The 24,111-nt window shown below is 46.4% G+C and overlaps 1 protein-coding gene across 2 annotated transcripts; it reads right to left on the bottom strand.

The window, feature by feature from the left end:
* Nucleotides 1-346: 346 nt before the first annotated feature.
* Nucleotides 347-22,367, bottom strand: klhl32 (kelch-like family member 32; the record flags this gene model as incomplete). Of its 2 annotated transcripts, none has more annotated exons than XM_079165142.1 (10): nt 347-508; nt 764-858; nt 2,655-2,847; nt 5,310-5,368; nt 5,518-6,244; nt 8,457-8,672; nt 11,244-11,342; nt 15,022-15,129; nt 19,450-19,627; nt 22,336-22,367. In XM_079165142.1, 10 exons carry the CDS (start codon nt 22,356-22,358, stop codon nt 347-349), a joined length of 1,860 nt encoding a protein of 619 aa, XP_079021268.1. The 2 variants fall into 2 exon arrangements, with proteins under 2 accessions (XP_079021268.1, XP_079021267.1); XM_079165141.1 differs by having other exon boundaries at nt 19,450-19,630; nt 22,336-22,358.
* Between the last annotated feature and the right edge of the window lie 1,744 nt (nt 22,368-24,111).

Genomic DNA, 24,111 nt, shown 5'->3' with positions numbered 1-24,111 from the left:
ATTGGCATGTTGTTCCCTGTTCCCGTCTTCTTAGGGGATTTTAATCCCTTTTGGAGTTAGGGATGAATGCTGTCTCAGTCTTTGGGGAAATACAACAGATATGCTGTATTATTGTGGCATCTGCTTGTTTTTTTGAGATTCCTAGACGCTTGCAGGATAACACGGCTCTCGTATCTCAGGAAAGCGTTACTACATATGAGGTCTCACAGAAATAATCCCTGTACGCTCCTGTGACGTGACATGGCAGGTTCCAGCAGGATCGCTGTGAGCAGGGAACGTTTTTGTGAGCCACGTTTGCAAATACTGACGGCCCAGAGTGTTTTTTTTTTTTCTTGTTCCTCTGGATTTAAACGGCACCTATCCTGTGATGGGGTACTTGTAGAGTCTGTAGGTTCGGGCAGGTGAAGTAAGGAGCCGGGAGGAAGCAAGTCGCTATCCCGTTGGAGGCGAATGGCAGTGTTGGCCCGTAGAAAACCTCCTCCTTCCCCTCTGTGCTCAGATCCAGCACCTGGAAACAGAACATTCATATCATTTTTTGGGGGTTTGTCTGTCGAGTGATACTTTTACATGTAATATTTTACAAGCTTGTCTGTGCTCAACTGGCAGTATTTCTGAAGGCAGCCTTAATACGAATATTTTCAATCAAGCTATTCAATGGCTTTTTCATCGTTAGGGTGTTGCTGTTACTCTATTAACAGCATGTTATTCATATTACTCTATCTGTTGTGAGGCTTAAATAAAAATGAAAAGCCCCGTCTCTCACCTGAATGCATGCCAGAGGCTCATTGGTCCAAATGGAGTATCCTCCAACCACGTAGATCCTGTCATCGTGGACGGCTACACCGGACTCGTTTTGACCTGGGGAGGACAAAGAGCCGACACAATGCTTCACTGTGCAAAGCAGAGGGCATTCGGAGTATGACTTCCGTGTCCCCCCCCCCCCACCCCCCCCCCCCCCCCCCCCCCTTCTCCCTGGTGGGGGCAGAGACGGAGAGAGATAAATGGGGAAAGATGGGGGCGAGGGCGGGAGTGTATGGAGATTGAGCTCCTGTTCTCTTTCCCCGTGACTTTGTCTTAAACTTTAGCAGATATCAGAGGAGGAGGAGAGAACAAAAGAGGAAAGTCAGACGGGAGTAGAGAAGGTGGTTGGAATAGTAAAGTCACCTGAACTCTAAACCCTCTGAGCTTTCATTGAAGACACGAATCGACAGAATATGACCACATCCTACAGCATATGCAATAAGCCTCTAGGTCCAGGCTGGTGGAGGTGGTACTCCATCCCACCTCCATCAGCCTGGAGGCTATAGATGCAGGATGCCCACGGGGATGTATGTGTTTTCACTGTATAGCGCCCTACCGCCTCCTCACAACCAGCGGGATGCATTATGGGTTATGTTTTTATCTAATGAGGAGGATGAAGCAGAGAGCTTTACTCAACATATGTTTCTAAGCGCCACATACAATACATCATTGGGATTATAAATACATCTGTTTGAGATGAATTTGCATTAAAGCCCCTGAAAACGTATATATTTCTCTGTAACATTAAATATTCACGACTAAGTAAGCTACATTCAGAGATAAAGTTAGAATAAAATTGATGTATTTAGACTTTAATGCTGAAAACGTCAGCTCATCTACTTCATCGGGACAGTGTGGGTGTGGTTTAATCAGACTGAATTGACCTGGCGACACAAACAACAGCCCCACATCAGTCCTCACATTTCGATTTAAATGGATCTAAATCCTGATTGGTGCGCGGAAGGATGTGACACAATCTTTCTTTTTGCTCTCTCTCTCTCTCTCTCTCTCTCTCTCTCTCTCTCTCTCTCTCTCTCTCTCTCTCTCTCTCTCATGTGAAATAACCAAAACGGTTCCAACTTTGGCAGAAAACTGTGCGTTCATGTAAGACCCCATCGTTCGTAGAAGCTGACTGAGAAAGCATGTTCTCAGGGCCTTTAACAGAAAAGTTGACCGGGACTACATTAACTCCGCTTTTTGCTTCGTTTTGCTTTCTACCAACTCCTGACGGGAAGATCTGGCATCGCCACCTGCTAAATGCTTTACACTGTTTAAATGTTGTTAATATAGTGAAGGGAGAATAGTTAGTTAGAACTCCCTCAAACAACGGCCTCCTGAGGCCAAAAACAACAAATCAGCATAAAAGTTGTGAGCCAGAAAATCAAAGAGCTGAAAGACGCTGTAAAGCTCCTTAAAGCTGAGGGGAACTGCAGAGTCAGGTGATAATCACTACGAACGACCGACCCCTCTTACATACAAATCGTCGTTTGATCCAGTGCAAAAAGATTGCTGATAGACGCTTTAAAATATCTCTGCTAAAAACTAAAAAGGTTGGTTCCAGAGCTAAAGATGTGAAAGAGCTGCACTTGGCAATTCCCCCCATTATCCTCCCCAAATTGCAGGGACATAATGACCGTTTGTTTGAATTCCAAGGACTGCAGCACCCACAATTTACATAATGTGACAGTTTACACAACGTTGCATGTGGTGACGAGAAACAGCCATCCCCCCCCCCCCCCATTGGGAGGAAAGAACGCTCGCAGACCAGAGGGGTTGATGAATTGGTTACTATCAACCGATTGATCATCCACATTTGGAAGTGCATGCGTGTGTGGTGTCTTCCCTTCGCCCACCCGTGAGGAGGCTGAAGGAGCAGCGCGTCCACTGGTCCAGGTCCATGTTGTAGGAGTCGATGTGGCGGACCAGGATGCGGTCGTTGTTGTAGTCCAGGTCGTTGCCGCCCAGCACGTAGAGCTGCCTCCTCACCGCCGCCATGACGTGGTAAACTCGCCTCTGCAACATGGGACTGCGGGCCAGCCACTGGTCCTGAGGAGGTGATGGTGGTGGAGAGTGGATTAAGGGCGGGGGGGGGGGGGGGGGGGGGGGGGGGGGGGGGGGGGAGAAAACGATTCGATGCAGGTGAGATGTGGTATGAGGAGGGAGGGAGAGAGAGAGAAATGGAGAGGGTGGGATGGGAAAGGAGGATGAATAGGAAGATTAATATTTAAGCATATCCATGCATGGGTAATTGATGTATGCTCAGCGCTGGATAAATAACGTGACACTGGAGCTCTGGTTTCTACTAATGACTTCCCTCCCTATTTCTAATCATATGTTTCAGCCACTCCATTTTACACCGAGGAGCCCTGCTCATTTCACTAAGTGTGTCGAAGCTTATTTTGTGTCTCTGTGTCTGTGTGTGTGTGTGTGTGTGTGTGTGTGTGTGTTTGATTGAGGCAGAGAATGAGTGTGTGTGTGTGTCTGCTGGGAGCTGACGGGTGGCCATCTGTTGAGGGTAGAGTGGGTGGGGGGTTGCTGTTGCTCTGGCAGGTGAATGTAGATTCATGGCGAATACAAATGAGACTCTCTCCCTCTCCCTTCCGCTCGCCTCTTCGCTCGCTCGCTCCTCCACGCCACGACGTGCACAAACGCACAGACCCATATGGATGTGCGCCTCATACGCGTATATACACACACACACACACACACATGCTCGCCGCATACCTCCGCACTATATACAGCCTCACCAGGACGCAGCCCTCTTTTACCAGCTGGCTTATATACGTAACACAAACAGAAGCTGCAGCTACATTCCAACGCAGACAGCTGTGTGAGTATTGCAAACACAGATATGTTTAATTGTCATGCCGAGATTCAAGGCTGCGACCAAATAGATGGGATTGTTTCGCTCTGTATTTAGGATAAAAGGTCGTAATATTGGGAGGGTTTCTATCTACACATTACAGTACCACTACTGCAAATCACACATACAGTACTTTACTGTAGGGTTTCACGTTTGTTGTGTAGGTTTCTTCATTTCTCCACGATGCCAATGGTTTCCATATGGTGTTGAAAATCAATTAGCAGACTCTTGACACCTGCCTGTCGTGTAATCCATCACGGTCAACAAAGTGTCTGCATTCATTTTCTGCAAAGGGCCATTATTGTTGCATGTGTGCTGTTTAAGTGTGGTTGGATTTTTTTTTTTTTTTCCAAAAGTAGTATATTGTTTATATAGCCCAAAATCATAAATTTGTCTTAGATGGCTTTAAAATCTGAACACTTTAGGATACCCTCCATCCTTAAACCTTTTAGTCAGGTTAGGAAATACTCTCATCAGTGGAGAGACAATAGAGATCAACAGGTTAGTTAAATCTGTGAATTACAATATAGTTACAGTATTAAGTAAATAAAGTACATTGCTCACATATAATTTGTAGCACGATCGGTTACATAACTCAGGAGGGAGCGAGTCTGACAACTGACTCTACAGAACCAAATCAGCGTGGGAGTTACTGGCACAAATTCACTTGCAAGGAGCATGGAGAAGGGAACGCAGTCTTAAGGGGTTTTTAAAACTATAGCAACACTTGTAGTATTGGGAACATCAGACTAACACGTTTGTGGCAGACTCTGATGACTGGTAGCGCTGTTGCCGGTTTGCAAGCTGCTCCAAACGTCTGTGGAATGCACGAAGAAGACAATGAAAGTGGAGCTTGCATTCTCTCTAATGGCCAGCAGGGGGCGACTCCTTTGGTTGCAAAAATAAGTCAATGAGAAAATGACTCTTCTTCTCTCTTGATTTATTACCTCAAAAAACATTGTAAACATGAGTTTATGGTCTCAATCTCTAGTTTCAATTCTTCTTCAAGACAGCGTGATGTTCATTTAGTAGATTATGGTCCATTTAGAGTCAAATAGACCATAAAGCGGAGTATGCTTTAGGGCGGGACTACTTTGTGATTGACAGGTCGCTACCACCCCGGCCAGTCTGGGTGCTGAGAACTTTAACCTTTTTACAGTGTGTTTTCAGTTCATGAAAGTTAATTCTAACATTTTGGTCGCCAAAAAAAAAGTGTTTGGTTGTACTTAGCGCCAAGATGGCGACGACGAAAATGTCAAAATCAAGGCGGACTATGTCCACTTCTTATATACAGCCTATGCTGATGAGCATGGACTGTACATAAGCGCTGATGAGAGCAGTGAGACTGAACCAAAACGGTACGGTTGCAGGCCGTAAAACCGAGACAATGAGCTGAAAAAGGCTAAAAGAACTGATAAGAGCTGTACCGTTAAATCTCTGAGTGTCAGTCACAACGAGCGACACCTTTCACATTACACACAGTCATCTATCGTTAATATGGAACTATTGATTCAAGCAGCTTTAAAAACAATATGGCCAGCAGTAACACAATATACTACACTACACAAGTACAAATATGATATAAAAACACACTAAATTGTCAGAAAAAAGGTAAAAGTGTGAGATCGCGTCACTTCACAGTTACCTGTTCTGGGTCGTACACCATCAGTCGGTTCTGGTACTGAGCTGTGTTTGTCACCCCGCCTGTAACACAAAGGAACAACATCTTTTTTTTTTTAGGGAGCAAAACATTTAGGACGTATTTCTGGACTGGGTGTGTCTCAAGGTAAATGTACTGCATGTGCGAGAGTGTGTGAGTGTCTTGCGTCCGTTTCCCTGTATCGCTCCTGTACCTGAGACCCAGAGCAGGCTGTCGGCCACGCAGCCGGCGTGGCAGGACAGCGAGCGGTCGAAGGGTTGTACAAACATCCATTTGTTCCTCTTGGGGCAGTAGCGCTCCACAGAGGGCAGCACCTGCCTCAGCTCGTTCCTGCCCCCCACTGCGTACAGGTACTGGCCCAGCACGCCCAGGACAAAGTGTTCTCTGCAGGCCTTCATGGGGGCGATCTCGGTCCAGCAGTTTCCCCTGGAGTCGTACCGACAAGCAGTCCTCACGGCACACGTCCTCCCGGTGGCGTGCTCCACCTCCCCGCCCACGACAAACAGGAAGTTCCCCATCACGGCCACGCAGTGGTGGCTGCGCCCGGTGGGCATGGGCGCCAGCTCGCTCCAGTTCGACCCGCCGGCGACACGCACGTGCTCCTGGGCGGCCGGGTCAAAGTAGCGCAGCTCCCTGACCCTGCTCACCTCCCGCTTGCGCCCCCCGGCTATGTAGAGGGTGAGGGACTGGAAGCGAGGCCTGGTGCGGGCTGACTGGCGGAGGGGCTGGGCGAAGGTGGCGTGGTGGTAGTCCAGGGCCTCCTCCACGAGGGCGGCGGCGGTCGGGCTGGACTGGACCAGAGAGTGGCTGCGGGCGAGGTGGTGCAGCGTGGGGACGTCCATCAGGCCGTAGCGGACGTGTTGGAGCAGGTCATCGGCGTACTGGTGGCGGCAGTCGTGGTCCAACCACAGAACGACCAACTATATGCAGAGGGGGTGGAGAAGAACTGAGTGAGTTGGAGACTCAGCACCTTCACAAAAAGAGTTAAATGGGTCGTGCGAAGCTCAGTATCCACTCTATTCTAATTAAAGAAAAAGTGACATCTTTAATGAACAGTTTGAAGGATACGTGAAAATGATTGTTTCATTATGGGCTTGATGATTTATTGGCTTTATTTGGGGTACCCTGTTTTACATTATTGGTGCTTTGCCTCTTTTGGTTATCATTGATAAAAACAAGTTGAACCTAATCAATATCTTTTCTGAGTGAAGGGAGGGTCAGGAGATTGAAACATGGTTCAGCCTCCTCTCTACCCAAAGACGTTCCACGCAGTCCCTTAAAAAGGGAGACGGTCGGTATGAAAAGCACGAAAGACCAGAGGAAGGAAAACATGAAAACAGGAGAGAGAGAAATGAGCGGAGGCTGCTAATCAGATTTATTTTTCTAGACAACTAGGCTATTATGGCAAGACCGAGGCCCGCCCGCCTGCACGGCATCCATACTTGCCAGCACACACACGCGCACACACACGCACAACTATTTATTAATCAGCAGCATTCAGTGCACTGTAAATATCCACAGGCACCTTCCTTTGTTTAATGCAGGCGAACCGGGTTGCAGAGAATTTAATTGAACTTGAGAGCGGTGGAAGGTTATTTAGTTGCGACGAGGTGTGAACGTGGGCGAGATGACTGGAGATCACCGATACCATTACGGGGAAAACAAAGCGCTTTTTTAAAGTAGAGATGGAGAATTTGGTACAGCAGAATAATGACGGTCCACAGCATCACACCAGGAATCACAACGCAGCATTCGCCGTATGATGTGTAGAGGAAATACTGTGTGCTAAACAGCTTTCCCTTTACTTCCTCTCAGTTACACTCTAAAGGTGTGAATATTCAAGAAACATGCAAGTCAGGATTGTCTTTTCATGCTATCTGTGCCACTCTCCTGTCTCTACCTCCCTTTCTCTATCGCTCACCCCGCCTCTCTCCTCCTCCTTGCTCTGAAGTGACAGTATGTGTGTGTTTCTGAGTGAGAGTGTGTGTGCGCGTGTGTGTGTGTGTGTGTGTGTGTGTGTGTGTGTGTGTGTGCGTGTGCGTGCGCTAGCTGACTGTGAAGGTCACGCTGCATCACGCAACTTCCTCAGGGCACAGAATAAATCAACTCCTTCTCCCTCCTTCCCCTACGCACAGAAAGAGAAAGTGAGAAAGAGAGAGAGAGAGTGTGTGTGTGTGTGTGTGTGAGAGTGAGGGTAAGAGATAGTGAGGTAAGGGGAGGGGGGGGTGAGATACAGAGAGGCAGAGCAAAGGATGGCAAGAAAGAGGAGAGGGGGGGGGGGGGGAAGAAAAAAAAAAAAAAACAAAGCCAGAGAAAATGTGATTTCCAGAGCGTGAGAGTCTCTAAGAAAACGCTGAGTGACGATGATTGACTGCCAAGCTATATCGGTCCGGTATTGGCTTGCATATCCACCCCCCGTTCCCCCCACACCCCCACCCCCTTTCGGACGACGGCCCCGCTTGCCGTTCGCTTCCGTCTGATGCCCAAATTAACCTTCTGGGCGAAGTGAAGGAGGCCCAAAGCAGCCTAATCAGAGGCTGATTATGGCGGCGGCGGCTGGCTAAAGGGTCAGGGTAATTGTGCCATCAGAGGCCTGATTGTTTTCAATCAGACGGGCGGCCGAGTGACAGCTGGGGGATTGGGGCCCTGATGGAGCCGCGGCGGGCCTAATCAGAGAAGAGAAGGGGAGACAGACAGAGAGGGAGAGAGAGAGAGAGAGCGCGGGGAGGGGCGGAAAAAGGGGGGAGGCTGATTGGTGCAAATGAACAGTCAAAACAGTAAGTCTCCACGAACTCCGTGACACGCGCGCTCGCATGGATGCATGGACCGACGCGTGTGTCCGTCGCACGTGCACGCAGTCAAAAACGTCCTAATGGCACGTCCTCATTGATACAAACAAACAGTGTGTCCGTGTTTAATTTGTTGCTTATTAGTCCGTGTGTGGATTGTGTCATGCATTTCTATCTGTGCGTTTGGTGCCACGATGCAATTTGTTCACGTTTACAAGCTGAGAGGATTGCACGCTACACTTTAACACCTTGATAGTGCATCCCCAGCCTCTACTTGCGTGGAAAGACCCATGACCACACACACACACACACACACACACACACACACGCACTCTTCCAGTACCTTCCATATCTCCTCCTCGCTCAGTGAGGTGAGGCGGTCGCTCTTCAGCACCTCCCTGAGGAGGCGGTAGGGCAGCTGCAGGGCTTCGTCCTGCCGGCTCTGGCTCAGCTCAGACAGATGCTCCACCAGGAAGCCCACCACGGCCTCCTCCAGGGCGGGGAGGTGGAACAGGTCGGCCACGCGGTACAGCTCCAGGTAGTTCACGCTGCTCAGTTCCTGCAGGGTGAATCCATAAACACAGGAATGAATGCCCGTATTCACCAGAAAGGTTGTCTTTGTCCTTACAGACAGTAAAAGATTTGATGACTTTAGCTGGAGATTTATAATATATGTTTTTTTTGTTCTAGCCATGATTTTGAAAAAATGTGTCACATTTATCAATTATAAGTATCTTCTTCTCCACCCACATAAAAGAGTTGGACATACACACTCATTCCTGATAGATATGTAGGCCTACATATGAACGCCACACATGTGCAGTATGTATTCAGGTTGATTTCCATTTCATAGTTAAATGACAACATTACAGATGCCAAATGTGGTGACAGTCAGGCAGAAATAAAGGAGAGGATAGGAGGTAAATAAAAGAAATCGAGGCCCGACTGGTGGAATAAGACTGCCATCTTCTGGCTGTTCTTCAGCACATGCAGTACAGTACAAACAGGCATCATCTAGTGCTCAGCCTGTGATAACATATAATACCTTTATGGATCAACCTCTCTGGGTTTTAAAGTAGATCACTTGCACTGAAAGTCATTTCACTAATGTTTTACACAAATAAAGTAAATATAGTGGGTATTTTATTTTGAAAAATCTCTGAATCAGGAAATAAAACAAATTAGATTAAAGTTCTTCATTGAATATTAGAATGATGATTACACAAATAACAAATAACAAATGACACACACACACACACACAAGTCAAAATGTCTCATTAGAATCACTTCAAATGAAGGACTCAAAGCGCCACACACAGCCGGTGTAGCATCGATCAGCTGTTCAATATTCAATTTACTGAATTCTGCACACCGGAGGAGGAGGATCCTGACTGGCCGACGCAAGGGATTTTCAATCAACTGGTGCTGCGTGTATTGGTAAATCAATGTTATTGGTCCGGCCTTACTGCCCACTATGCACCCTAACCACATACCAAGTGAAGCAGTCAGCTGGTGTGTGTTGTGCAAACAAGGATGTAAGCAGATGAACAAACGGAAGAAAAAAAACACAATCCACGACAATATTCAGGAGTTTTGCATTTGTTTATAGTGAGGTACAGTCTGGTCACTGCAAACCAATAGAGAGGAAACTTCCGCGACCACCAGATGGCACATTTGAGCTAAGTTGATGTTGGTGGGTATAATACAGTATAAAAAACATTACAGTCTGGTGGCAGGGATTCGAGAAGCACAAGATGAAATGTAATTATTACTGTGTGTAATTAAGTGGAACCACTGCAAAATGCATTGAGGGCTCGAGGGGAAAACTGTGCGTGAGACTCCTCAGAGTGTCTCCGCTCTGCAACAAACTCAACCTGATTTGTCTGCAGCAGCTTTTGGCCGCGTACCCAGAGGAACGGAGGCTGACTTTGCCTCTGTTCCAACAGATCCATCTCGGCCTCTGGGATAAAACGCATTAAACAAGCAGCAGGGTGGCCTAGTTCTTGAGGAGATCTGGACTCGGGCACCTTAGCTGACAAGCATCCAACCCCAATAAAGTGTCCTAGAGCGGCACACTGAATCGGACCTGTAAGCTCCCAGTGGGGGAGGATTCACACTCGACTGTTATTTACAGAAGAGGTTGGACGTTGTTGAATTTTGAATGAATGCAACCGTTTCTGTTTGTGTCCACAAATTACTTTTGACGTCAAACTTTGAAGTGATGTTCGCTTGAAGAAATAATTCAACATAACTGCTAGCCTCCTGTTTCCAGTCTGTGTGCTAAGCTAAGCTAAGCTAACTGTCTCCTAACTCTATCTTAATGTTCAAATCAGAGCAGTATTGATCCTCTCTCATCTGTGTCTCAGGTAGAAAGCCAATAAGTGCATTTCCCAAAATGTTGAACTGGTTGGTTGTTGTTACTGTCGCTGCTATCAGCACACACACTATTTGTTTCTTCACTGTTTGTTTTTTTTCACTGACATTTTACACATCGCTATCTGGGTTATAATCTGGGTTTTGGAGTTTCCAGTTTATCGTTTGTGTCCAGGATTGTTCCAAACAGAAATCTGTACTCTTTGGCCTTTTAAACACCTAATCCGGATTTCTGTCATTGCCTTATATCTAAAAAATAATAATACACAGTACGAGGAAGAACGTTGTGGTATTGGTACAGATGGCAGCCTTGTTTTATATTAGATTTTTACTCTATCACAATAAAGATGAAGAGGCCACGTCAGTATGTATGCACCATAATCCCTATGTACGGGGCACTCGACACCAAAACCTGTGCATCCTGGTCCATGCTGCTCTGTTGTTTGTGTAAAGGGGAATTATCACTGGTGTCTAGTGCAGTTGAGAATTGGATGCTGACACATACAGTAAATGTGTGGAATAAGGCATAAATAGAAGAGATATTGCACTTCAAGTTAAGTGGCCCGTTTGTACATTTTCTTGGTATTCCCTGCAGACCGGATCAAATCATGAGTGGAACTCCATAATATTACAGGATTTCCATTAACCTGATAGGACTTCTGTGTGTGCGTGCGTGTGTACGTTTTTGTGTGTGTGTGTGTGTGTGTGTGTGCGTGCCTACGTGTGTGTGCGTGCGTATATGTGTGTGTGTGTGTACCTGGATGAGGTAGTGGGAGCAGAGACTGAGGAGCTCCAGCAGCTGAAGGTGGCTGCCTGCAGACAGGACGTCCTGGATCACCGCTGGCTCCAGCAGGATCTGTCCAGAGATGAACACGGTCATTCACTGTGGTTGGGTTGCAGTTCATTATCAGGCTCATTGCCAAAAAGCATTTTAGTGTTAGTTTAAAAAATGAATAATAATAATAATAATAATAATAATAATAATAATAATAGTCATAACTTCATGGAAATGTCAAGATAGTTGAGAATCGTTGTTTTTCTCGGTTGAGACGACGTCGGTCGGTCGGTCCACCACTTGTCCAGAGTTAAATATCTCAACATCTATTGGATGGACATCCATGGGATTTGTTACAGATATTCATGGTCCCCTGGGGATCCAATACTCTGATGTTGGTGATCCCTTTACTTTTCTTCTAGCACCACCAGAACGTTTTTGGGGGTTTTTAGTGAAATGTCTCAGCAGCTATTGTTATGGACTGCACCAATAACTTTATACCAGTATCGGGAAATGACAGGTCCTTTTTCCTGTTTGGCCTCACGCTGCCAGTGTTTGATGTGTTTTATGTTTCAGGTTATGAACCGACAACTGTTCTGATCATAAGTCATTTCCAACACCAAACGTTATCTGGTTCCAGCTTCTCAAATGAGAGGTGCTGTTGCTTTTCTTTGTCAGACATGAAAGTAAAATGAATACTAATATTGTTTCAGGTATTTGGGTTTGGAGAAATTATTATGGACAATTCTTTCTAAATCCTTACATTTTAAAGTCATTGACGCCCTATTTGGGCCAACTCATTTTTGTTTGGTATGGGCCAGTCATTGAGCAGTTAGCCAATCTGTAACACAGCATGAAAAGAAAGTATATTGGTCTTTTATGTCTCATTATTCACATTTCCTTTTTTCTGTCCGTACGCCAGGTTACCTAATATGTTTTAAATGGTGCAATAGAGACAGGGCGAATGAGTGTGACGGATCGGGCCGCTTATAACAAGAAATGGCTCCAACAATGTGCTCGATTCACCGTGATCGTCCTCCAAAGCGAAGCAACATATTCCGGCAATTGTTTCGTCACTGATTCTGCCCAAAACGCTTCCCGTCGAGCTGACAGAACAGCAGCTGAAATGATCTGCTGAAAGCCTCCTTCTGTTTCCTCCATATTACCCACCCATATGCAACATAAAGCTCTGTAATACAGCCAACTCACAGTGCCAGGGAGCACATTGTGTACTCGATGGAGGCTTAACTGCCTTTTCTTTTTTTTATTATTCTATTCCCAGCCCACAAACACAACCACATGGAGTTAAATGTTGTCTGAATCGTTGGAATAATAGCCCAATCAGACTAAACATGCCCCGCGTTACCTCTCACATGGCGGATTCACCTACTCCAAATAAAATGTTTTAAAGGGCAGGAACAAACCTTCGATAATCCATTTAGCGGCGTTGCCCTACATAGCCACAGAGCCGTGACTGCATCAGCAGTGAAAAGTGTGAAAAAATGACTTCATCATTTGTCTCCCTCGCCTCTCACTATACTGTTGACACAGCAGTGGGCTGGAATATTGTTATTCAGCATTCACGGGTATCTTTTTTTTGGTTGTTTTTGCTCAGGCCTCCTCGTTCTTTCTGATTTTTGAGAGCATGGAAAGGCAGCTCCTGTTTTTAATTTAGACAGAACAAATCTGGATAGAAAATGTGCTGCTTTCTTTCCCGTGTCCGCTTATTCTAACTTGTGTAAAAAAAAACAACAACACATTTTAGTTAGCATTTGTGCCATTTGTGTATACAGATCATTGGAAATCATCAAGCAATTTGTTTGTTCCCTCTTTTTTTCGTTTCTTCTCTGCAATTCGCTGCATCAGCACATTTATCCCGCGGAGATAAACTTGTGATCAAGAGCGACAAACGTTCAATTATTATTTTATTGCTTTTTCTTCTTTGACTCAATCAGCGTCCCGGCAGGGCAGCAGCCCAAAATAATAATGTGACTACAATAACTGTTAGTGAACGGCGCTGTTCTCCTCTCCACTCCAGGGGCCCCACTCCAGTCAGAGCACTTCAACCTCGCACGGCACAAGTCAGTTTTATAACAGCGTGGCTCTTGTGCAAACTAACGTTTATTGCGCTTGTTACTTGCGCGCTTTCACCTGGGGGAGAAGGCGGAAATGAAGGGAGGTAGAGTATAGACGTCTTCTACAAAAGGATCTGACCCATTGTAGCCTCACATCACTCTCTCTTTACTCAGAAAGAATGAAAGATTTACCGTCTGGGAAAGATAAAAGTCATGTCTGTGGGTGATAACACTGCATTTGTCGTCTTGGCATGCAGGGGAAAATGTCATTGAAGTTACTGACTTGACTTCCGGGCTGAGAGCATCGCCCTGACTCGGCCCTGTCGGCCTATGACATGTGGCTGAAGGATTTTTTAGTAGGTCATTATTCACGGTGTGGGAGATAAGCATATTGCCCTCATCTCATCTGCTATCATCTCCACCGGGCGGACAGAGGCTCTGAGCCAACCAAAGCAGGGCGGCTCGCAAGCCTGCTGTTGACCTACTTACGCTGCCTAACCGGCTCCCTCTTTGCTCATTTCCACTATGGAAATAAAATTAGGAGTAATTACAAAGTTTCCGGCCTCTCGGGTCCGCTGCCTAAGCCGCTAGTCTGCTTATTGGACCGAGCATCGCCGGCAACTGCAAAAAAAAAAAAAAAAGGTTATTAGAAATGATCGCAAACGATTCTTTTGTTGATGGGGCGAGAGGGCGAGGACAAGTGACCTCATGTAATACTGTCCTCTTTACTTCTGCCTCCTTGAATATAATTGTGTTTCTTGTTTGGATGCCAGAATAACATTCCGCAGTGTGACCACAAAGGGCAGGGGAATGACAGCACCTGCTAACTGCTGGATAACACTGTATCCAGAGGCACACTGCTGTAGAAGCCCCTGCTGCTGAGATTAAAGTGGTAATCTGCAGATGTCCTGTTCTGATTTATCTCGGTGACATATTTGGCAATGGTGAAAAGTGACGATTGGAATGTGTAACTGTAATGATAATTGCTACTGTAGACATATATCCAATTGCTTTTTAGAGGGAAATACAACATTCTACTCTTATAATAAACTCTGAAGTAGCTTGAAGATTCCTTTTTAGAATTTGTATTGCCTCCACACGGCTCTCAAAATGGCAACGACTGAGCCGGCGGCTAGCAGCTAACGGCGCGAACACTGGCAACAGCGCTGAGTGTTTTTTCGGGAGCGGGGGACCAGGACGGCGTGGGACGGCGTGGGACAGAGTGGGACGGTGTGGGTCGGGACGGCGTGGGACGGCGTGGGACGGCGTGGGTCGGGACGGCGTGGGACAGCGTGGGACGGCGTGGGTCGGGACGGCGTTATCAGCGGTAATCGTCGTATGAGCGTAGTAGAGATACTCGCATGCACTGAAATAGCTCGGTCATGTAAACAAAGCAGAGAGAAGATGAGATTATGACACACGGAAAGGGAGAGCTAGCGTTACTACATTCTCTGCCCAGGTAGATATGACTCCACTATATCTTCACGCTGCAAATACTTGTTTTTTTCTACTATATTAGTGCTCTGAATCCTCTATATGGAACCTTGACAGATAAAGAGTTTTACATGCAAAACATCTGCTTATAAAGTAGGCTGCATCGCTGTTAATACAAATAAATATATCACAATAAAACCCTGTGAAAGGGGCTAGTCTGGTCAGCTGTGGTGGCTGTTGCTCGGGCTCACCTGCCCAGTGTAGGCGAAGTCCAAAGCGTGCTTCAGTCCAACGCCGGTCACCCCTTGCAGAGTCACCTCGTCTGCCTCACTCTCCACCATGCACAAGCTGAACATCGCCTGATGACACACAAACATACAGAGATATACTATCTGGCATTTTCTGTCTTTGGTGTAAAAGAAAGAAAAATAAAACACTGGGCCACTGCATTAAAAACAATCACATTAATAGTCTAATTCAATCCAGCTCTGCTCTTCCAGTCCGTCCACGTTGACTCTGTAGGCTGATCGTATTATATATGTAAGCATTTACAGACTGAAAAATCGGATTTGCATGTGCACGTGCTGATAAAAACAGCATCGCAGTCCATCTAAACCTGCCAGACGCAACGTCCTCGAGCCCTTTCTGTATTGATTAGCCCGCCTTGGCCCCGGAGGTAAGCAGAAATAAATAGCACAATCAGTACTTTCTGTTACACAGGCCCTCTGTCTTTCTCCTCCTTTGTCCCACGCTCACACACACGCACACATGCACGTGCACACCACGCGCTAAAAATCAAAGCAGCGGACGCAGCGTCTACAGTCTGACCCTGCTGTGTTTCAGTCCAGCTCGCTGCTCACTAATCAAAGCTATTGACTGGTGTCACACCACGAGGGGATGACAGAGCCATGGATCAGCAGAGCGCAGCCTCGCAGTGACAGGAGGGTTAGGGGTCAACTCTACCCGTCTCCTCAAGGTTATGAAGCATTTAGGGTTTATATTTTCCTCTGTTTCATAATGAAAAAAAGGGGGGGGGGGGGGGGCTCCATAAATTGCTTTTGAAAAGTAAATCCAGCTGCTGTAGACAAATGTATTTCTCCATGGCTCCCCTCGTCTCCAGATAGTGATCTGGCTAGCTTGCAATTTCACATATCTTTTTAATCACAGTGGCAGTTTGTGTAGCACAGTCACTCTGCACTATCTCTGCTCAGAGACTGGTGTGTAACACCCTCGGGCTGGCCGGCCAGCAGAGCAGCTCCTTCCGTCACGAGAAACGACATTCACTGCTCCCAAAACTCATCCGATTCTCCATGATTCATAGCGCCCATGAACTTTAACCAAGCACCCCCCCCCCCCCCCCCCCCCCCCCCACACACACACACACACCACCACCCCTCCTCTGACGAATAGCCCCTGTGTATTGTGAGGGTGCTGTGTGAGACAGGGTCGACTTGAGGCCACGCTGAGCTTTAACCAAGGCCTGCGCATCTCTCCTCAGAGCTTGGCCTTGTTGATTCACCGCTGCGCTAATTAAAAATCCAATGGTCCGCCGAGCACAGGAGGGCCTGTGGCTAAACCTGGGGTGTGTGTGTGTGTGTGTGTGTGTGTGTGTGTGTGTGTGTGTGTGTGTGTGTGTGTGTGTGTGTGTGTGTGTGTGTGTGTGTGTGTGTGATGGTGGCTAAGCTTTGTTCAGTTTGTGCATGAGTGTTAAACAGAAGAAAGTTTAAAAAAAAAGTAAATGGAGAAACTGCTTATGCATGTTTGCTCCTGTGTTTGGTGTGTGAGCCTTGAGGCCGAGAGGGAGCACCCTGAGAGTGTTCGCAGAGCTGGTGGCCTCCAGCACGAATGCTCTGGATATACATCACATTGAGACAGCGACCCCCCCCCCCCCCTCTTGAAGACTGATGCTGCTCCTGGTATTTTCTATTCTCTATCGTAACAAGAAGAAAAGCAAAGCTTACGAGGGCTCAGGGTGTGTTACAGAATTCGGAAAAGTAGAATTACAGTGTTTTACAGATGCTACTAGCTGTACCCATAACATTCTGGTGTGTCTGTGTGTGGGCGGATCATTATGTAGCATGTATTACTTCAAGTTCCCTGTTCTTCTAACACGGCCTACCGGGCTGAAATGATCCTGTACGTTCTCCTCTCAGCTAACTTGGCTCTCAGTGTTGATCATATGATTGCACTTATTTCACATTTGTGTTTCAGCACTTCTCTTGTTTCCACAGTTACCGCACTTCCATTATTGTTATACGGCTGGTTATTAAGACTGGATTAAGTTAGGCAGTAAGTGATGTGGGCACAATCAGTGCGTTCAGTCGTTGTAAAGTTGATTAGAAGCCTGGTGATGTTTTCCAGCCACAATACCTCGTTCAAATATTCTATTTTGTAAAAAATGAAACTCTCTTATAAAGTATATTTCATGCTATGGCCAATTGTCACTCTATTCTAAGTATATGCACATCCTTACTTACACTTGTGTATTACTGTACGTATGATGCAACTAAATCTTATACATTCAAATGACAAATACCCTCTCATTTTAAAATAATAACAATTCTTCATTTTGCCTTAAAGAGAAGGAGGCCGTTGAAAACGGGGTTCGCCCTAAATGGTCATGACCGAGCTAACTGTGGATAAATCTGCACTATACCGCAAGGATTTATTGCTATGGCAACAGCTCGAGATAACTTTTAAGCCGGCTCTCGACAAACTGTAAAAGCCAGGCTTGTGTCAAATCATCGACAAGGAAATGACGTGTACGTACAACAGGGCTCAGTCTTTCCATAGGCAACAAGTGTATTCTTGACTTACATCCCGGCCGGTGTTGTTCTAACACACCAGTGTTTCTTAAATACCGCAAAGAAAAACAGTTGGCATGAACATTTGTTATCTGGAAGCAAAATCCCCCAAATTTCAATTTGCTATGGATCACGGAACGTCTTTCCATTCACGGGCAGATTACCTTCAGGTGAGTCGAATACAAAACGCTGTACGTCGCTCGTGGACAGATGTACAGTGTCGCATTATCAAATCAAGCGACATTAAAAGGCACAGAGGACTGATGGTGGAAATACTGCACAGTCCATCTCCATACAGCCCTGTCTTCATAAAGAGGTTAAAGCTCTAACAGGGTTCTGTGTAGTACAGGTTGGACACACAGCGTCCGGGACAATAATAGCTTTTGATATGAGTTCTGTCCTGCCCTGCGGGGCTAGAAGAAAATATTTCTCTGTGTGACAAAAACAAAAGCAAGGAAGATTTAGTGCGTGTGTTGTTCTTGTGCGACTGTGGTGTGACTGATCTGGACGAATCTCCACGAGGCCGTCCGGACGTCTTGGTAATGTGACGGCATTGGAAGAGGCGGGGGACACGTTCAGGACAAGTCTCAGGTAAACAACTCACGCTTGGTCAGGTATTTCATTACAATCCCTCATGTCCGACGGACTAGATAATGTGTTATTATCACTGCTACGTGTGTGTGTGTGTGTGTGTGTGTGTGTGTGTGTGTGTGTGTGTGTGTGTGTGTGTGTGTGTGTGTGTGTGTGTGTGTGTGTGTGTGTGTGTGTGTGTGTGTGCATGTGAAGGAAAGAGGCACAAAGAGAGAGAGAGAGAGAGAAAACACAGTCACTATTCATGACACAAGGCACCTTCCTCTCCCCCAGTAAATGAGCTTAATGAAACCCCCAGCGGTGGAGTCAGATGACAAACTGATGAGGATGTTGTTAGGCCCCTGCAGAGGAACAGGGGAGCAGAGTGACTTTCCCTGCTCACTGTAGCAGGCTGATCTAATAATCCATGTGCCCTGGAACAACAGTGTTGCTCGGCTCGGCCGGGACATGAAAGAGCGGCCTTTTTTAGAAGAAGAAAAAAGCGGAAGAGGACAAAGACAAAGGAAGGAGAGGAGTGCGACTCGCCCACCCTCAACTCTCTGCCGAGACAAGTAAAAATAACCTACACACACACACACACACACACATAGGAGGAAGAATAATCCCTGGACAACTTGGACATGTTTAATCTGCCACTCATTTTCAAGAGGGATTATTTTCTGCTTCCTGATCTGCTCGGTGTCCCGAAATCAAATTTCATTGGTGCACTTTTCCCTGTGCGGCCCATCTCAGCAAATCTCCTGTCTGGCTGTCTGACAGCGTGAGCCTACAGATACCTCTGTGGCTTAACTCCAATGATCGGACTGAAGCCAAACACTGGGGATGCATCCAGGTGCGGGATGGTGAAGGACGATCTGTGCTGTAGCACTTTTAATCTCGACAGAAAAATGTTTTGCCGTCTGTACATGCAAACCTCACCGTTTTCACGGTCTCAAATGTAGTTTTTAAAATTGAGTTTCTCCAAGACTTTTGTCTTCTTGGCAGCCTGAGACAGCATTTTCGACCACCGTGGGACCCTTTAGCCCCCCACCATTAATAATCTGTCCTAATGGAGGTAGCAGGGTGAGACAGGTTTTGCGGCAGTTTTAACAATCTACCATCACATCACGTTACTGTCCCCTCTATCACATCAGTGTGCGGCCCTTTAAATCAGTCAAACCATTGCACATGCAAAACAAAAGGAGGCGCTTTAATTATGAAGATAACGGATAATCGAACAGAAAAACCCTCCTTTATCAAACATAAAGACATTTTCAGAGTACATCATCACGGTACAGAACTCACCCTGAAGTAATCGCTGCACGCCGCCAGGACGGCTTTGTGGGCGTGGAACTTCTGCTCGCCGGCCACCAGGGTGACGTCGCATAGCAAGCCGTCCTTCCTCTGCTGGTTGAGGGCAGCGAGGACCGAGTCCTGGTGGGACCTCGACTGACAGAGCCTCTGTCCTGTCAGCATCTCCCTACTGCTACACACACACACACACACACACACACACACACACACATAAGATATGTTGTTAAACTGGAGTTGGACTTCTAGATGAGATAAAGCTCTGGTTCTATTAATAATAATGATGATAATAGCAAATTGCAATTACTATCACTACTTCTACTATATCACTCCTGCTGTTGCTATGACTACTGCTTCTACAAAGTTAGTGAATTTGGATATGAAGTTTTAAATAACTATCTTACATTTTTTTGGACAGCTTGACCACTTTGATTGTACAGCAGGAAGACGGTACATATTTAGGGATGGCAATGTCGGTCGGTCCTCCAATTTAGTTCAGACTGAAATATATTAAACAATTATCGGATTTATTGCCATGAAATTTGGCTCATTTGTGCTAATTAGTAAATGCGAGCACGCTAATCTAAGATGGTGAACATTGCATATCTGCTAAACGTCAGCATTGAGCGTGTTGCCATGCTGACGTTTTTAGCATTTAGCTAAGTAGGCTACAGCCTAGCAGAGCCGCTAGCTCTCCGGACTCTTAGTCTTGTTGAGATTCCCGCCTCATAGTCCTCAGTTCATTGTAACTCTCGTATTTTTAGGACAGAGGAGTCTCTTTTGTCAGCCCGAAAGTGTGATTGAATGAAAAACTGAGTCGAATCTCCAGATACATATATGACATGTTCACGTTAATGTTTTCATCGCACCAGCAGCCTGTGAAAGTTGTACATGGTGCTAGCATCACTGGTATAACAGTAAGTGGAACAAGTTTAATGCAAGTCTTCTTTTTTATTATATGCACAAGGTGTATAACTATGAATGTAAATAGTTTTTTAAATTGAAATTGCACCAAGAATGCAACTGAATTAATGCAATATAGACAAGTGACACTTTACTAATCTCCCATTACTCTTTACTTATGAATGACATTTCCATCATGCCCCAACACTTCAAAAGAACACTTTCTGCCCATTAGTGTGTGTCTCACTGTTCTCAAGTCAGATTCTTTACTATGGGCGCGACAAGTACACTGACTACAGAACTGACTGACTGTGTGGACCCACGGAGCAGCAAATACACCCTGTTTTCCAACCCATCTTCAGTCCCTCCCGGCGTATACCCATCCATCAGCAGCACGGCGCCGTGTCCATCCGAATCCATCCGAATCCATCTCTGTCCCCTTACAGTTGCAGCCGCCACTCTAAATGCTGCTGTCTGCCAGGAGGCCTGCTCTGTCACCTTCATGGTGACGGCGTGTAAGACAGAGGGAATGATGGGTGTGTGTGGGTGGGTGTGTGTGTGGGTGGGTGGGTGGGTGGTTTGCGTGTGCGCGCTATGGGCCAGAGGTAGGATGAATGATGAGTCAGGCTGTTTGCTTGCTGGTTGGACACTGCCGGAGGGAAGGGCCCAGGGACAAAAGGACAAAATTGCCGTGCTGGATTAGAAGGAAGGGAAATTACAGGATTTAGGAACTCAGAGACGCTGTATGGGGATTTGAGGAGAGATGGAAGCCTTGACGATATTGAATATGAAGATGAAAATATTATTTTATAACTTTCAGTTTGAAGCTGTACTCTATGATGTACCTTGCTGATTTAAAAAATCTAGATTGAAACAGCATTAGCCGAGAACATTTTCCCATAATGCAACCAATAGCCTCTTTATTTCTAGACGAATAACTGTGGTCTCCAAACTCTAGCCAAGATCATCGTAAATTCTCCGTCTCGAGCCTCCAGAGCGACAGAAGACTTAAACTTGTGTCTGAAATAGTCGTATACATTTGTGGAATTTGGCCTCTGCACTCATTCTAAGCGTTTTTTGGCAACAGTGAGCTGATGTGAAGCAGCCAGTGGAGCAACTTGGAGTTCAGCGTCTCGCTCGAGGACACATCCACATGCAGACAGGAGGAGCCGGAGATCGAACTGCCAACCTTGTGATTAAACGACGACTCATCTGACACAAAGCCGCCCCACACATAATACAACTGTTTCCATAAGCTTAATACTACTAAGAGCTAGAAAACCACTTTAAAGCGGCAGTGTGATTGCAGCATTGTCAACAGCGAGCTTTGCTCTTTGTCTTTTTTTCCTGCTGCCTCTGGAGAGATACATGGCAGCTGATGAAAGCCACCAACGAGTTGACCTTCTAACAACTGTTGCCTGGGTAGCCATAGTTTGATAAATCTTGTCCATCTGTACACACATAAATAAGCCAACACCATTGCACTGGGAAACATTTTTCATGGGCACTGCAGTTTATTTTGAGCTAATCACACGTGCACTAGTATATGCACCCCTTTCTGCTGCTGTAAATACTCACATGTGCACCAAACCCACAGCTGAAAATAATCCACAACAAATACGAAATCATGTGTGAGCAAAGCCCAGCTGTTTTAAGTAGAAATATTAACACCTTTTTTTGTTAAAGTTAATATTCATGACCTGTTTCTTTTAGGTCTGTAGAAGGTACCATCAGTAGGAATGAATGGGATGGAGCCTTTGTCTAACCTCTGTCACACCCAAACAAAAAGTTTGATGACCACAGGGATCTTACATGGATCTTCCTCAGGTTACGGCCTAAAGAGCGGTGCTTTCTGTCCCATGAGCAAGCGGCTCTTTCTCTACATTTGCTAACATTTCTCAATGCACGTGCACTGAGGCTGACTGACATTTCTGTTTGTGCCATAAGCCTTGTATATGGACGAACCGGGCCACTTACCTGAGGCTGGGTTCAGAAGGCATGTCGCCGGACAACGGATGAGGAGGTGGTGGTGGAGGTGGAGGAGAGGTGCTATGTGGCTCCTGGGGACTGCAGTCTCCTCGCTGGGAACATACATCAGCCTGACAGGACAGAACAGCACGTCAGCTTTACTCAGTCCATCCGCACCACCCAGCCGCACTATGACAGCCTCTTGTGCGACGTGTGAAGGGGATGCAACCGCCTGTCAAGCCTAATGCTGACTTGTCCCTTCTCCGGCCTTGATTTTGGCATTTCTCAAAGCTGTTCTTCCGAGGCCTTTTCGTGTGAAAAGCCACAGGCAGTGGTAATAAACAAAGCTCAGCACTTCTCCCAACAAGCTGGGAGTCCAAATTACACCGAGTCCCTCTGGTGTAGCTACAACCTTGACATAATGTGCTACACACCTGCATCTGATATCCCTCAAGTCTCCTGCGAGATAATACCCAGAAGCCCAGGACGGAAGCAGAGGTCGGCACGGATGCACCGACACCCGAGCTGCTCTGGATACTCTGATTGGAATACTACTCACTCTCTGTACACAATGAGGTGCCCCTGGTGCTCTAATGTGGCTGTTTTATATGAGGAAGCCTGCGAATGTATGTATGTGGTTCATCTTAAGTGTACACAGGCAGGGCTGAGTGTTCAACTGGCTGCTCTTGAGTGTAGAGTCCCAGGCGAGATCTAGTTATCGATCTGTTCTCGAGTGACCTTCAGACGGACGGTCGCAGGCAACTGCTACTGACTGATGAGGGACAGAAGGCCCTTAAGGTCCTGAGTCCAAACCCCTCAAAACACACATGCCGCACATGTTTAGCTTTGCCTGAAGAAGGTTTTTGATGGTGTGGTTCTTATAGAGAAATAAAGCAAATGTGCTCGCAATCAAATCTGAGAAGCACACCATTAGTGCAAACCAGGACTAATATGCCATCTCTCTCTGTTTCTCGTTGGTGATCACCCTCACTATGTTTGTCTCCATAAATCTCCCCAATAGGCAGCTTATGAATTGCAAATGCCATTATATTCAGCAACATGTCCCACACCATGGGATTCTTTTGAATTTCTATTTGATACAAACTGAGTAAATGACATAATTTTGGCCCCAGAAAATATCAAAATGACCCATGAATGTGGATATCTTTAGGATCTGATAATCACAACAAGTGGACCATTGTTCCTGCTAAAACACTGTAATCTGCTGACTGGAAACCAGCACAGTGCTAAATGTCTATTTACGCACACGAGGCAATTATCCACTAACAGCGCAAAACGAACTAGACTCTCTGGGGGGGGGGGGGGGGGGGGGGGGGGGGGTGCAAAAGGAGGGAAGGTTTGGGTTGCCCGAGAAGCAGACACCATTAATGCATTTAGCCGAACTGTCACTTTCCAAAAAGCTCCCCCAGCTGTCAAAAGGTCTCCTAGCAACAGGCCAGCGCCTCGGTCCACAAACTGTAGGGACGGAGAGCACCCTTCACAATAATCACAATAATCCTGTTGCATCCATCACTTGGCGCACGCAGACAATCCGCACCAAGATCTATGAAGAGCTCCTTGCGGATTGGCAGGAATTTACTGTATTCGACTCTCTCTCTCTCTCTCCAGTCGTAATGTGCCACAAGCTTACGCACCTCATATGAATGTGTTATGATCCAGTCCCGTCCCCCTCTGGCGGCGCCTCCGTAACAAATGTCATCTAATGTCCGAGGTCGGTGTTGGTCTCTTTTTACATCCAGGGCGAGGGGAGAGAAGGGCGCAGCG

The sequence above is a fragment of the Pholis gunnellus genome, assembly GCF_910591455.1.
Source record: "Pholis gunnellus genome assembly, chromosome: 8".
Lineage (NCBI taxonomy): Eukaryota > Metazoa > Chordata > Actinopteri > Perciformes > Pholidae > Pholis > Pholis gunnellus.
This window is presented reverse-complemented; position numbering and strand designations above follow the sequence as displayed.